This window comes from Cnephaeus nilssonii, assembly GCF_951640355.1.
Source record: "Cnephaeus nilssonii genome assembly, chromosome: 18".
NCBI lineage: Eukaryota > Metazoa > Chordata > Mammalia > Chiroptera > Vespertilionidae > Cnephaeus > Cnephaeus nilssonii.
Window position 1 is genome coordinate 47,800,737 of NC_137089.1, and position 14,457 is coordinate 47,815,193.

The following is a 14,457-nucleotide window of genomic DNA, read 5'->3' on the forward strand; positions in this document are numbered from 1 at the left end:
CCCACCAACCACCCATGGCCCCTCCCCGGGCAGGCCCAGCCCCAATCTGCCCAGATCAGGGTGGGCCGGCTGGACCCTACCTGTGCACGAATTCATGCACTGGGCCTCTAGTGCTTTAATAAAAATGAAACGATATTTGTCAAGTGTTTTTTTCTTTTGGGCCTATTATCAAACAACTATTTTTATGAAGATTATTTTTACTTAGCCGAAGCGAAACCGGTTTGGCTCAGTGGATAGAGAGTCAGCCTTCGGACTGAAAGGTCCCAGGTTCAATTCCCGTCAAGAGAATGTACCTTGGTTGCAGGCACATCCCCAGTATGGGGTGTGCAGGAGGCAGCTGATCGATGTTTCTAACTCTCTATCCCTCTCCCTTCCTCTCTGTAAAAAATCAATAAAATATATAAAAAAAAAAAAAAGATTATTTTTACTTAGGCCATGGCTGGGTAGCTCAGTTGGTCAGTGTTGTCCAGATACATCAAGGTTGTGGGTTCCATTCCCGGTTAGGGCACATACATAGAAACAACCAATGAATGCATAAGTAAGTGTAACAACAAATACATGTTTCTCTCTCTCCCTTCCTTCCTTTTTCTCTCTAAAATCAATCATTAAAAGACTATTTTGACTTAAATAAAAAAAAGGATATTACATCCATCAAAATCATCTAATTTTAAATTTCACGCTATATCACTTTTATTTCACAAATATAGAGGTACTATTTACTTCCCTTGCTACCAAAAAGCAAACAAAACAAAATATAGCTTAAAACTTAAAAATAGCTTCAAAACATAGTCCAAAGCTTTCTCTGCACTCATCTCTCTACCAATACAATAATACATTTAAGTGGTATAAAGCACAGAAAATGGATAAATGGAATAATATTAAAAACTTGACCAGGCCAAGTTGTTAGTAACACTTTCAAAACTAATTTCAGTTAAAAAAAAAAAACTCAACTACCAAAAATACCTTCTTTTTTATTATTCTAAGTTTCAAATTTCATAAATCTAAAAAGCAGAATGAAACTGCCACAATTAGACTAAATATAAACTGTAAAATGCAGGCTTCCTCTGTATAACATGCTAATAATCAGCAATTTTAGAATTTACATATATTACTTGGGGATGGGGATACCAAATTACTTTATTTGAAAGAATGGTACAAATGAAAAGACAAAAGTGGATGATTTGGTACAAATTACAGAAAAGATAAAGGTTAACATGCAGTATTGCTTTGGTGACCAGGAAGTCACCCCATGGCTATGAAAGCCAGCCTAAGGCTTAGCTCTCAAGGTCTCCCGGGGCGTGCTTGTCAAAGAGATACTCTGCCATTCCAGTTTCATTGACTTCCAAAAATTACCAACCATGATTAACAAAAAGTATCTGCTATTAGTATCATCTAATATTTGGTCTTTTCAAAATATTTTTTTCTCTTTCTCATATGAATTACATTAGACAAAAATGATGTTTAAGTAAACAGTGCAATCCATAAAATGAAAACTATCAATCAAATTAAAATGCACCATTTTATTACTAAGTTTTCAAGAACCTATAGGTACTAAGTACAACTCTAAAAAAGATATGGCTCCATTCACAAGCACACTCAAGTTCAAATATCAAATACATTAGAGTTGTAACACTAAAATGTCACTTTTTAAATAACCCTTGCTTTATTAGTTAGCTCTGACCCAAAATATACTGAAATATTTCCCCAACCCTAAAATCGTTAAAATCTTATCATCTGACACCTGTACATAATAAAGATGAGAATTAAAAGACAATTTTCCATTAAAATGTGTGTAGCATGTATCTTGAAATATTACCTTAAAAGTACCAATCACAATACACTGAGGCCTTCCATTTCAGCACATAATTTGAAAATTCGTTTTATTATGCAATGAAAGCATGAAATAGTAAATCAACACTGTCCTATAATCTGATTTCAAAAGATCATATCCAATTAACATTCTTAATAAAACTTAACATTTTTTAATTTAACACTTTTTTTAAATGGTCAAATTTGTAAAACCTTATCGTTAAAACTTCATTTCAAAGTCTGTGCTCATAGGAAACCAAACATTGTATTCAATACGACAGGAGCCGAGCAGCTTATCCAAGAAACCACTTTCTCTTCAATGAGCTTTCATCTCGTTCTGAGCTTTTATGTAGTTTGCACTGCAGTTTTCCACTTAACGAAAAAAGAGAACTCGGATTCAACGAGGTAAGAATGGTCATCTTTCTGTTATTACAAAAAAAAGCAACAGTCCTCTTCTCATTAATCCTCTCCTCCTCTCCACATGTCCAGGCGAGTCCAGGAGAACTGGACCCCCCTCCACCCGGGATGCTCCGCCACCGGACACCGCCTCGCACGCCCGCGGTGGCCACCCGCCCACCCAGAGCCTCCTCTCCTCCCGCCCACATCGCCCGGCGCTCCACACCCCGACGGGCGCCCGCGGACCCCAAGAGCGCGCCCGCGCCGGCATCACCGCGCCCCAACCCGCGAGCGTGCGGCCGCCGCACGAGCACAACCCGTCGCCCCCGACGGCCGCCCCGGGCCCTGGGCGCGGGTCCCGCCCGGACCTCCCCCGGTGCGGGCTTCGCTCCGCAAGGAGCCCGGCGTCCGAGAAGGCGCACTCCGGCTTCACCCACATGGTCGCGCCCAGCTGCCAGCAGCAGACGGAGTGGCAGAGCCGGGTTCGAAGTGCGAAAGCCTACAGCCCGGCCCGAGAACCGACCTGTGGAGACCGCCATCTTCTTCTGCACCCCGACGCAGCCGTCTGCACGCACGCACGCACGCACGCACGCACGGCGACGTCATGCGTCACTTTCGGGAACGCGCGGACCAGCCCGCCGCGCAGCGTCTCTTCTCGCGGGTCACCCTGGACTCCGCCCCCTGCGGCGGGTGCTTCGGTGACGTGCGGGGGAAGGGACTTGGGACTTCGCGGCTGCCTGGGCGGCTTTCCGAGACTCTGATTAATTCAAAGTGAAACGTGAAAGGAAGAGTTTGTTGGGAGGACTGGGAGACACAGCTGAGTCAATCACCGTAATGTAGAGCAAAAGACAGAGAAAAGATCTCCAAATGACAGGTGCAGCCGCCTAGGCCCGGAGAGCGAGCCTCGAGAAGTGCAGTAAGGAAGGACACACGCTGCTTTTCAAACCCTTAGTGGAGTTAAAATTTTATATATGAATTAAGTGCCTTATTAAGAATCTTCTCAGCCCTAGCTGGTTTGGCTCAATGGGAAAGAGCGACGGCCTGCGGACTGCAGGGTCCCAGGTTCAATTCCGGTCAAGGGCACATGCCCGGGTTGCCGGCTCCATCCCCACTAGGGGGCGTGCAGGAGGCAGCCACTCAAGGATTCTCTCTCATCATTGATGTTTGCAGCTCTCTCCCTCTCCGTTCCTCTCTGAATCAGTAAAAATATTTTTTTAAAAAATACAAAACATTAGAGAGGCTCAGTAAAGGGTAAATAATGACTTTTGTCAGGGAAGATTCTAGCCTAAGTCGTGACTGCCCACCATGACCAGCCTTTAGCTAGAAAGTCTTAATTTCAGACCAACCTGTTGTAGGCGGTGGGAACGGTACCGTGGGGTCAGACCAAACTTGGGTTCAGCAACCTTGGTATTCTGGCTAGGAAAGAATTCAGAGCCAAGAAGCAGACGGTAAGAGAACATTTATTTGGTACATCACAGAGGCAGGAAAAGTAATTCGTAGGAGAAGAAAGGAGTTATGGAGGCACAGGAAGGTCCCTGGGAGCTTGAGAGTGAGGAAGCTAATGGTAACATGCCTGGGGCAAGGACGGAGAAGGGGAAGGGAGCGGGGGAGGGTGCTCCTGGGAGGGAGAGCTCACTGAGTCCTCCATCTTAAGGGTTTTAAGGATGGAGATTTTAGGGCGGTCCCAGCAGATCTCAATAGAATATTCAGCAGCTTTCCAGGCGTGTCCTTTCCGGGTTGTGGTCGCCGCTGATTAATTAGTCAATGCCAGGGCAGGGGCTCATTATTCAACGCAGCTGGTCCTGAGGGCAACTATGGGATCACTGGTCTGGTTTTGCTGCTTTTCTGGGCCTGGAGCTGAAATACAACTGAGGTATAGATGTTAGCTCTAAGAAAGAAACGGGAGGGGCCCAAATCTAACTACCAGTGATATGCTCGGAGAGGAAAAGTCCCCCTGGGGAGATGAAAAGTCCTCTTCAATGGATTGTTACTAGTCACCTAGGGCTTTCCATCCTGATGACCTTCTGTACCCGGCCCTTCGTCCTTGCTCTGCTCATGTCTAACTGCCTGCCACAAACCTATGTGGTTACTTTAGGTCTCTGGATTTGTAAGATCCCCATGCAGGCCTTCTCTGGGCTTTTCGAATTTAGTATGTGACCCCTTTTCATCAGAAAGTACATTATTAAAATAAAAGTCATGACAAAATATGGGCATTGACCATTCTGTGTTGAAAAATGATTCAAAAGAATTGAACAAAAATTTCAAGGGGCCCTAAGAATTAAACTGACTTATTCGTATTTTTCTTTTGATAAATACATAATAGTGAAATGATTAAAATCTACATGGAGGAGAGAGAAGCCAAGATGGCGGCGGAGGTGAACGGCTGATCTGCTGCCTCGCATGGCAGTTTTGGAAAAACAACTAAAAGATGGACTGGTGAGCGCGGCGACTCCTGCTCGCGTCTCCCCAGACCGGGCGGCGGCTCCTCTCAGCCAGCACCGCAGCCGGGGCCATGAGCTCGTGGGCGCCGCGGCAGCTGCTGTGGCGGCGACCGCGGACTCGGCGCAGCGGCTCTCGGTGAAGGAAGAGACCATCTTTCTGCGAGACGGGCCCACCTGCGTCACCGACCTGGCCCAGCTCCCCACTGAGATCCTCGGGGCCCCGGAGACCGCCAACACCGACTTAGAGGATTCTTAAGACTTCCTGTCTTACACTCAAGTCCTCTAGCCATTTTGAGAGAGGAGAACTAAGAAGGCAGCGAAGTCAAACAAAGGAACTTCGCGCACAGCAATTTCAAAGTTAAACAAAGGAACTTCGCCGCGCACAGAGCGTCTGCCACCCAGAACCACAGGAGAGCTGGCTGAATGGTGGATTTACAGCTAAGAGAGAAGAGGAAAGAGCGAACTCTGGAGAAGCTGAGGTGCGGAGGCGCGTGGGTCGGGGGAAGGGACTTGTGGCTTTTGTTCCAACCCTAGGGGAGATTAGCTCCCCAGACGCCTGCGGGAAGAGGCTGGACTCTCGGCCTTCCTGTCTGAGAGTGGGAGTGACTTCCTTGTGGAGGTGCGCCCAGCAATCAGTGTTTGCTGTGCTGGAGTGCGGAATGAGGGGGCTTGGAAACGTGGAAAACAGAAAAAGCAGACTTGCAGCCAGTGCGGTTTGCCTCGCCATGGCCTGGGGGCGCCCTGAGGCCCCGCCCCGCCCTGAGACCCGCCCCGCCCTGGGACCCGCCCCGCTCGTTTTGCAGACCCGCCCCGCACGTCTTGCAGGCACACCTGGGCTCCAAGCAACGGCTTTTGCATGTGGGTGGCCTGCCCTATGGCAGCTTGACCAGATAAACTGCGGTTCTAGTCGGACTGCTCTAGGGACGCTCAGACAGGAGGAGGAAACTGCAGTTTCTGCCGTAAGTCCTGCTGAGTGGTCTCAGGTAGTAGCTGACCTACACACCATTGGAGACCCAGAAACGAGGGCATCTAGTGGTCGGTGTGAGATGACACCAGATTTCAACCACTCGCATAAAGGACACATTCCAGAGGCAGAATCAATGAGCGCCAAAGCCTTGCTGCACCAAGACCCGGCCCATAAATCTGTCTCCTACACAGCAACTCTTCCTTTATAGACACAGAGGATCTGCACGGCCAATTGGCCTGGAGGACAATTCCTCCCAGTGACACCAACAACAATCAAGACTTAACTATACAAAGGAAGACCAAGACGGAGGCATTGGGCGGAAGCCTGATTGCTGCCCACCACAACAATTTTGAGTCTACGACGGGAGAGCGGAGCAGACACCATCCAGAACCACCGGAGGGCTGACTGAGCAGACGCTCTACAACTAGAATAAAGGAGAGGGGTACTCGGGATGATGCTGATGCCGGCGACCCAAAGATCACACTTTAAGAACTACGGCTCAGACGACACAGTGGCGGCCTGGAACGTGCTCGGCGCAGTTCCCCCGGCGGTCTCCGGCTGAGGGGAAGGCCCCACTCGCTGCCGAGCACGGACAGACGAGCCCCTGGGAGTCATGGGGTGGGAGACTCCGCGCTTGCTGACCTCCGAGTCCTTCAAGAATCTCAACGCCCCGGAAGCGGCCAGGTGCGCACGCTCGGTGACTGGCCACCGCTGCAGACCCAAGGGCCGACGCAGCCACCCCGGACCAGCCCGCTGCCGCGCACCGGGCACACCGGAGCTTCGCCGAGCCCGCCGCCCAACGAGTTCTGCGGCGGCTGCCCTGGAGCTCTGAGAAAATGGCCGAAGGAATTACTGAGATGGAATTGACCAACAGGAAATGGGATCAAGAAGACGAAACCCCGCTGGGTCCTGGATCCGGGTGAAGCCGCGTGCCCCTGGGTCTGGGTGAGGCTGGGAACTGGGTCAGGGTGAGGCTGGGCCCCGGGTCCGGGTGAGGCCACGTGCCCCTGGGTCCGGGCGAGGCCATGCGCCCCTGGGTCCGGGTGAGGCTGAATCCTGGGTCTGGGCGAGGCCGTGCGCCCCTGGATCCGGGTGAGCCCTGGGCCCCGGGTCCAGGCGAGGCCGCGGGCCCCTGGAGCCGGGTGAGCCCTGGGCCCCGGGTCCGGGCGAGGCCGCGGGCCCCTGGAGCCGGGTGAGCCCTGGGCCCCGGGTCCGGGCGAGGCCGCGGGCCCCTGGAGCCGGGTGAGCCCTGGGCCCCGGGTCCGGGCGAGGCCGCGGGCCCCTGGAGCCGGGTGAGCCCTGGGCCCCTGGAGCCGGGTGAGCCCTGGGCCCCGGGTCCGGGCGAGGCCGCGGGCCCCTGGAGTCGGGTGAGCCTGGCCCTGGGTCCAGGTGAGGCCGTGGGCCCCTGGATCCGGGTGAAGCAGTGCCCCTGGGTCCAGCCGAGACCAAACCAGAGGGAGTCGGACCTGCATTACCACCATTTGTCCACCATCCAGAGCTGAGGGGTCAGTGCCGACATGTACTCATAGGGAACCAGTGGACATTGATATTGGGTCTCAAAAGAACTGTTGGTCCAGAAAGAAACTCACTACAGACTGATTCATTTGCCTGTCAGCATAACTATTATTGCTCGTCGCACATTCAATTCTTATAAGTATATCTATAGTGACGCATGATTTCGCTCATCTAGGGGAAATGATGAACAACATAGACTGATGAACAAGAACAGAACCAGAAACAAGGAGGCATCGATCGGACTATCGGGCCTCAGAGGGAGGATAGGGGAGGGTGGGGGGAGGGGGGAGAGATCAACCAAAGGTCTTGTGTGCATGCATATGAGCCTAACCAATGCTTAAGTTCAACAGAGGGTTGGGGCATCCAAGGGGAGGGGTGTGGGATGGGAATGGGGGGATGAGGACAAATATGTGACACCTTAATCAATAAAGAAATTAAAAAAAAAAAAAAGAAACGAAAAAAATAAAATAAAATAAAAAAATAAAATAAAATCTACATGGAGGTCTAAAGAGTTCTTTCAAAGAGTACAAAACAAAAATCTAAGTAATTAGGAAGAATTATGTATCCAAAAAGTAAACATTTTACTTCCTTGGTGTGGACAAGAAGTGGCCCCATGCTAACCTGACAAGCTTAAGGAGGGCCTGCGTGGCGGACATGCAAACACAGAGACCCAAAGTAACCACAAAGGATGGTCTGAAATTGCAACTTTTTAACGAAAAGCAATTCCTGGCAGAGAGTCAATCTTCCCTGACAAAAGTCAATCTTTACCTTAACTGAGTTTGTCTATTGCCTTTTGCATTTATGATGACATTCCTCAGAATGTCAGGGTAATTCCCTTCTCCAGACCTCTCAGGGCATAACCAATGCACCAGGGCAGAAAACCATAAATCCCCTCCTTGTTGTTATCATGTTAATTGTTGACTTTAACTACCCCGTACCCACCTATGTAAAAGATGTACCGGTATGTATCTATCATGTTACTTTTCATCCAAACCCAGAGGTTTCCCCGATTTGCTTTCTTCCACCTCCCTAATATGTCACCAAAGGATTTCAGGTAACCCACTTAGGTCTTCTCTTTTGATGGTAATGTATAAAATAAGGTGCAAAAATTACATTCTCTGGAGCATTATCTCAATCAATCTGTTGAGATTTTAATTCCAGGCAATTGTCAACAGTTTAGCTCAAATAAACTCACAAAAATTCTTATGTTGATGTTAGTTTTCACTCTAGCAACACAGTAGAAATGTTGTCATTGTAGATGTAAGAAACATCCAAACCTGTAGAAAATTTTTATGAGTTTACGTGAACCAAAGTGGCAATTGCTGGGAAGCAAAATCTCAAAAGATTGAAAACATGCTCCAGGAAACTGTAGTATTACAATTTATTTTATATTTCAGAATCAAAGAAGACATAGGGGGTTACATGAAATCCACTGGTGATAGATTAGGGAGGCAGGAGAAAGCAGCATGGGAAAATCTCTGAGATTGTGTTAGCAGTGGGGAGCTCTCCAGGTCCCCACCTGTTGCTGGTGGGAGTGGCATTCTTCTCTTTTCTTTCTTTTTTTTTAAAATATGTTTTTATTGATTTCAGAGAGAGGAAGGGAGAGGAAGAGATAGAAACAATAAGAATCATTGATCGGCTGCCTCCTGCCCCCTACTGGGATCGAACCTGCAACCCAGGCATGTGCCCTTGACCAGAATCAAACCTGGGACCCTTCAGTCCGCAGGCTGACGCTCTATCCACTGAGCCAAACCAGCTAGGGCAGGAGTGGTATTCTTGTAATGTCACGAGAAAAAAAAAAAATTTTTTTGAGACTTGCACAGGAGAATGAGTGACATTTATTTGCATGGAGTTAAATCCCTGCGTTTCCAAGGTCCCATTTCCCTCTGTCTCCCCCAAAAGAAGCCCAGCAGGCCTTCAGTGGGGCTAGGATTAAAGCCATTGCCCAGAGTTTCTGTTGCATGTTGGAGCACAGTCCAACCCAGCATCATGCTAGGTGAGTCTGTGTCCCAGCTGCAGGCCATCAGTCCATTGGGTGTGGGTCAGCAGGGCCATATGGCTGCGGAGGCAACCCAGGTAGGAGGAAAAGAGGAAGAAGAGAGCCAGCTCCTTTGTCTTGGGAATTATGTATTCCCAAATTTTCACAGGCTTGTAGTGGCCCTACCCACTATGGCCAATGATAGTCATGGGTTCAATTCCAGTCAAGGGCAGGTACCTTGGCTGCAGGTTAAATTCCCAGCCCACAGTCAGGGCGCATGCGGGAGGCAATCCATCGATGTCTCTCTCTCACATCAATGTTTCTCTCTGTCTCTCCCCCTCCCTTTACTCTTTCTAAAAATCAATGGAGGTTGGGGGAAGGGGGGCACAGGGCAGGCACAGTGGTCAGAGCATCTGCAGGCTGATGCTCTGACCACTGAACCACCGGCTATGGCTCAAGCACCATTATTAATATCACTTCTGCGAGTTGTGAAATTGAAAGCTATAACGTTCAGGTTTAATTGAGGCCAAGGCTGTAAGAGCCGGCCTTCATGCTGCTCTTTTGCCAGGGCTGTGGGAATGGGCTCATTGTGGAGGAGGGACAGGACTGTCACTGTTTTGCCTGCACACCTGCCCGTACCTGCACATCACTGGTAAGGTCACAGATTGGAAGGATCCAAAGCTGAAAGAAGTGGATGACTTGCTTGGTGGAGCAGCTGCCCGGGAGAACGTGGACTCCACTGCAGAGCCATGTCCCAAATGTGAGCATCCTCGTGCCTATTGCATGCAGCTTCAGACCCGCGCTGCAGACGAGCCCATGAACACCTTCTACAAGTGCTGCAATGCGCGGTGTGGACACCGCTGGAGGGACTCGAGCCAGGCTGGCCCAGCTGCGTGGCGTCTGTTTACCTTATTCCCCAGAGTGGATCCCCAGCGGGAGTGAGGACTTGTGTCCTGAGGGTCTTTGCTGGCGTTGGTGGAAACAAAATGTTTTTAGGGTTGTTGGTCAGGGTGTCAGGAAATGGAAAGCCCATCTGTTAGTCAGTGGATGAGCTCATTAATGTCAAGGGAGATTTTGTGTGGCGGGGAAGATTATCCACCATAAATTATAAGGTCCTGTTCACTCACCTTTCACATTTATTGGGCAATTGACAGCCTTTTACCATTAACCAACACTCTTAAATGTTTACATTGTTTGCATAACTAATAAAGTAAAACTTATTAATTTAGTACATTGATTTCAGAGAGAGGAAGGGAGAGGGAGAGATAGAAACAATCAGAGAGAATCATTGTTTCTAAATATTTAACTGTTAAGTGCAAACTTATTTAATCAACATTTATTCTGAATATTTAATTAAAATGAAAAGTTTAAAAAAATAAAAATCGATGGGAAAAATATCCTCGGGTGAGGATTAACCAAAAAAATAAAAATAAAAATAAAAAAAATAAAAATAAAAAAGCCTCTCTTGGCACGCCACTCTTTCAGTGCTGGCGGCCCCCAGTGGGTGGGGCCTCCTCCCAGGCTCTGACCAGGCCCAATGTGGGGTTCCTTGCACTTCCAGAACTAGGTGCACATTTCCAGCCCCGAGCCTTTCCCCTTTGCCTCACGCCACTGCAGGGTCAGGTAGACCCAGCCCCCCCACAGGGTGTGGAAAGGTGGCCTCCCTTGCTCTTGAGGTGGGCCTCCCTGTTCAGTCCCCAGCTGGCTCTTTTTGAAAGTTCCTCTAGACAGTATAGGGTCCCTTAGGATCACTGATGGGAGTAGCTGTCCGACCCCTCCACTGACCCTGAAGTCCAATGGGTGGCGCCCTCCCACAGAATCAGATCAGGGCTAACTTCCCAGCTGGGATGCTGGTGGGTTGCTCGCCATGCTCCTGCCAATGAGTCTCAGCCTTAGACTCCTGCAGCAGCACTCACCACCCCCTCTCCCCTCCGGCAATCAGTGCTGTCCTGGTCACCTCTGTCAGCTCCCAGCGCTCCCGACTCTGTGGCCTAGCCACAGTTTACTCACTTTCCATCCAATCTGCAGTCCCAGCAGGGCCCAGGGCTGGGCAGTCAACTGCCCCCTCTGTGACTAACTGCAACCCCTGGCTGCAAGGCCCTTCAGTCTGCAGGCTGATGCTCTGACCACGGAACCACCGGCTAGGGTTCAAGCACCATTATTAATCTCACTTCTGCTAGTTGTGCAATTGGAAGCTATACCCTTAAGGTTTAATTGAGGCCAAGGCTGTAAGAACACAATGGTGTAAATTACAATTACCATATAAAAATTTCCAGAGACAAGGCGTTTCCTAAGTAAATTTCCTGTGCCTCAGCAGCAGTTATAGAGGGTCATATTTTAGTAGTTACTTCAACTTTCATCTGAATTAATATATCTAGTAGTCCTTGTTGGATAGGGAGTTAAGTACATTCTCATAATTAGATTCTTGAATCCTATATAACAAAAGGGTAATATGCAAATTGACCGAACGCTGGAACGACCAGCCACTATGACACGCACTGACCACCAGGGAACGATGCTCAATGCAGGAGCTGCCCCCTGGTGATCAGTGCGCTCCCACAGGGGGAGCACTGCTCAACCAGAAGCCAGGCTGACGGCTGGCGAGTGCAGCGGCGGTGGCGGGAGCCTCTCCCACCTCTGCGGCAATTGGACATCCCCCTGAGGGCTCCCGAACTGTGAAAGGGGGGCTGAGGGACCCCCCCTCCAGTGCACAAATGTTGTATATATAGTCCTATATAATAAAAGCATAATATGCGAATTGACAGAACGGCAGAATGACAGGTTGGCAGGGGGTGGGGACGATGAGCAGGCAGCGCCAGGCCAGTGGGCAGAGGGAGGGGATGGTGATCAGGGGGTGGCGGCAACAAGCAGTGGTGGAGGGGTGATTGGGGGAGGGGAGGGGGCGGGGCGGGGCCAGCCTTTGCCGCCAGTGCCTCTCCTGATCAGCCTGCCAGTTGCCTCCCACCGGTTGCCTCCCGCAGAGGGAGGCCAGACTGGGAGCGGGCCTAAGCCTCACTCGGACATCCCCTGAGGGCTCCCAGACTGCAAGAGGGCGCAGGCCGGGCTGAGGGTCCCCCCCACTGCCTAAGTGCACGAATTTTTATGCACCAGGCCTCTAGTTTATATATAAAATTCATTTCTCACTATTTCTTTTTCACTAACCTTCTATAACTTTTATTGTTCTTAATTTGCCTCCTTTTACTAATTCAGAAATAAACAAATTATTAGAACAAATTATTTCCTTTTAACTTCTCTTAAAAACACACACATCCCTTTCCTTCCTTTTGCAATAATATTCCTTCTATATTTCAAAAGAGAAACCATAAAAGTGTATTATTGATAATGCAGAAGTTATTGTAAACACCTTTAGCAATTATTAACAGTTGTGCTATATACACAAGGTTTAAGAAAAACCCAAAGAACAAGTATAATTATTATGACTAATATTATTGGCAGACAGATAAAGAAAATTGAACAAAATTTTATTGTATTTGTGTGTTTCTGGCTCTTCTGTAAAAAACAATCTGCCCATCTACATGAGGTTTTATATCTGGGCTCTCAATTCTGTTCTATTGATTTGTGTGTCTGTTTTTCTGCTAATACCATGCTGTTTTGATTATTATACTCTGTGGTATAATTTGAAGTCAGGTAGTGTGATACTTCTGGCTTAATTCTTTTTCTCAGGATTGCTTTGACTATTTGTGGCCTTTGTGGTTTCATACAAACCTCAAGATTTTTTCTTCTATTTAAAAAAAATGACAGGGATTTTGATGGGGCTGCATTAAATCTATATATTGCTTTGGGTAATATAGCCATTTTAACCATGTTGATTCTTATAATCCATGAACATGGAATATTTTCCTACTTTGTTGTGTCTTTTTCAATCTCTTTGAATAATGCTTTGTAATTTTCAGTTACCCATCTTTGATGTTGTTTAGGGGCGATCAGGCAGGCAGGCAGGTGAGTGGTTAGGAGCCAGAGGTCCTGGATTGCGAGAGAGATGTCTAACTGCCAGTTTAGACCCGACCTCACAGGGATCGGGCCTAAACCGGCAGTCAAACATCCCATGAGGAGTCCCAGATTGGAGAGGGTGCAGGCCAGGCTGAGGGACACCCCCCACCCCATGCACGAATTTCATGCACCAGGCCACTAGTATTGAATAAAAGTGGTGAGACTAGGCATTCTTGTCTTGTTCCTGATTTTAAAGGAAAAGCTTTCAGTTTTTTTCCATTCAGGATAATATTGACAGGGTTTGTTATAAATCACCTTTATTATGTTGGGGTATTTTCCTTCTATTCCTATTTTATTCGAGTGTTTTAATCACAAATGGGTTTTGTGTCTTTTTTTTATTATTAAAACATTTTTAAAAAAATATATTTTATTTATTTTTTACAGAGAGGAAGGGAGAGGGATAGAGAGCTAGAAACATCGATGAGAGAGAAACGTCAACCAGCTGCCTCCTGCACACCCCCAATAGGGGATGTGCCCGCAACCAATGTACATGCCCTTGACTGGAACCGAACCCGGGACCCCTCAGTCTGCAGACCGACGCTCTATCCACTGAGCCAAACCAGTTTGGGCGGGTGTTGTGTCTTATCAAAAAGTTTTTTTCTGCATCTATTGATAAGATCATGTGATTTTTATCCTTTCTTTTGTTAACATGGTATATTACATTGATTGATTTGCATATGTTGAGCCATCCTTGTGCCCCTGGAATGAACCCCACTTGATTGTGATGTATCATTTTTTTAATGTACTGTTGTATTCTATTTGCTAGTGTTTTGTTTAGGACTTTTGCATCTGTATGCATCAGAGATATTGGTATGTAGTTTTCTTTTTAAAAAATGTATTTTTATTGACTTCAGAGAGGAAGGAAAAGGAAGAGAGAGCTAGAAACATCAATGATGAAAGAGAATTATTGATCAGTTGCCTCCTGCATACCCCACACTGGTGGTCCAGCCCACAACCCGGGAATGTGCCCTGACTGGGAATGGAACTGTGACCTCCTAGTTCATAGGTTGTCGCTCAACTACTGATCCACACCAGCCAGGCTGTAGTTTTCTTTTTTTTGTGTTATCCTTGCCAGATTTTGGTATCAGGGTTATGTTTGTTTTGCCTCCTCCAAACTATAAGATGTTTTTGCAAACCTATCAAGGACAGCAAAGAATGATGATTCATAAAAATGAAAGTTTGGTCAAATGAGCTCTCTCATTCCAATATTAACATTTTAATGCTGTTTAAACATTCAATTAGATATATCATTTCTATGAATAGCTTATTAATCAATTTTAGAGTGTACTTAAATAGGCCTAACTCATAAAATGACTTAAATGTTTCAGGGATTATTTATT

The 14,457-nt window shown here is 47.7% G+C and overlaps 1 protein-coding gene and 1 pseudogene across 3 annotated transcripts in view; one reads left to right on the forward strand and one right to left on the reverse strand.

Annotated features, from left to right (window-relative positions):
* Positions 1–2,824, reverse strand: part of UBE2V2 (ubiquitin conjugating enzyme E2 V2) — a 60,457-nt gene extending 57,633 nt beyond the window's left edge. The window contains exon 1 of one of the 2 annotated variants that reach the window (XM_079796149.1): positions 2,643–2,663. Coding sequence is in view for 1 of the 2 variants with exons in the window: in XM_079796148.1 (XP_079652274.1) it covers positions 2,729–2,744 (16 nt within the window). In the remaining variant the exon portion in view is untranslated. Of the gene's footprint in view, positions 1–2,642; positions 2,664–2,728 lie in introns of those variants that run through there. The other variant, XM_079796148.1, reaches the window with a different exon arrangement.
* Positions 2,825–9,656: 6,832 nt separating this feature from the next.
* On the forward strand, positions 9,657–10,048 carry LOC307114076 (DNA-directed RNA polymerase III subunit RPC10-like; annotated as a pseudogene). Its single transcript has one exon. The product of its transcript is annotated as a DNA-directed RNA polymerase III subunit RPC10-like (transcript).
* Positions 10,049–14,457: the final 4,409 nt, after the last annotated feature.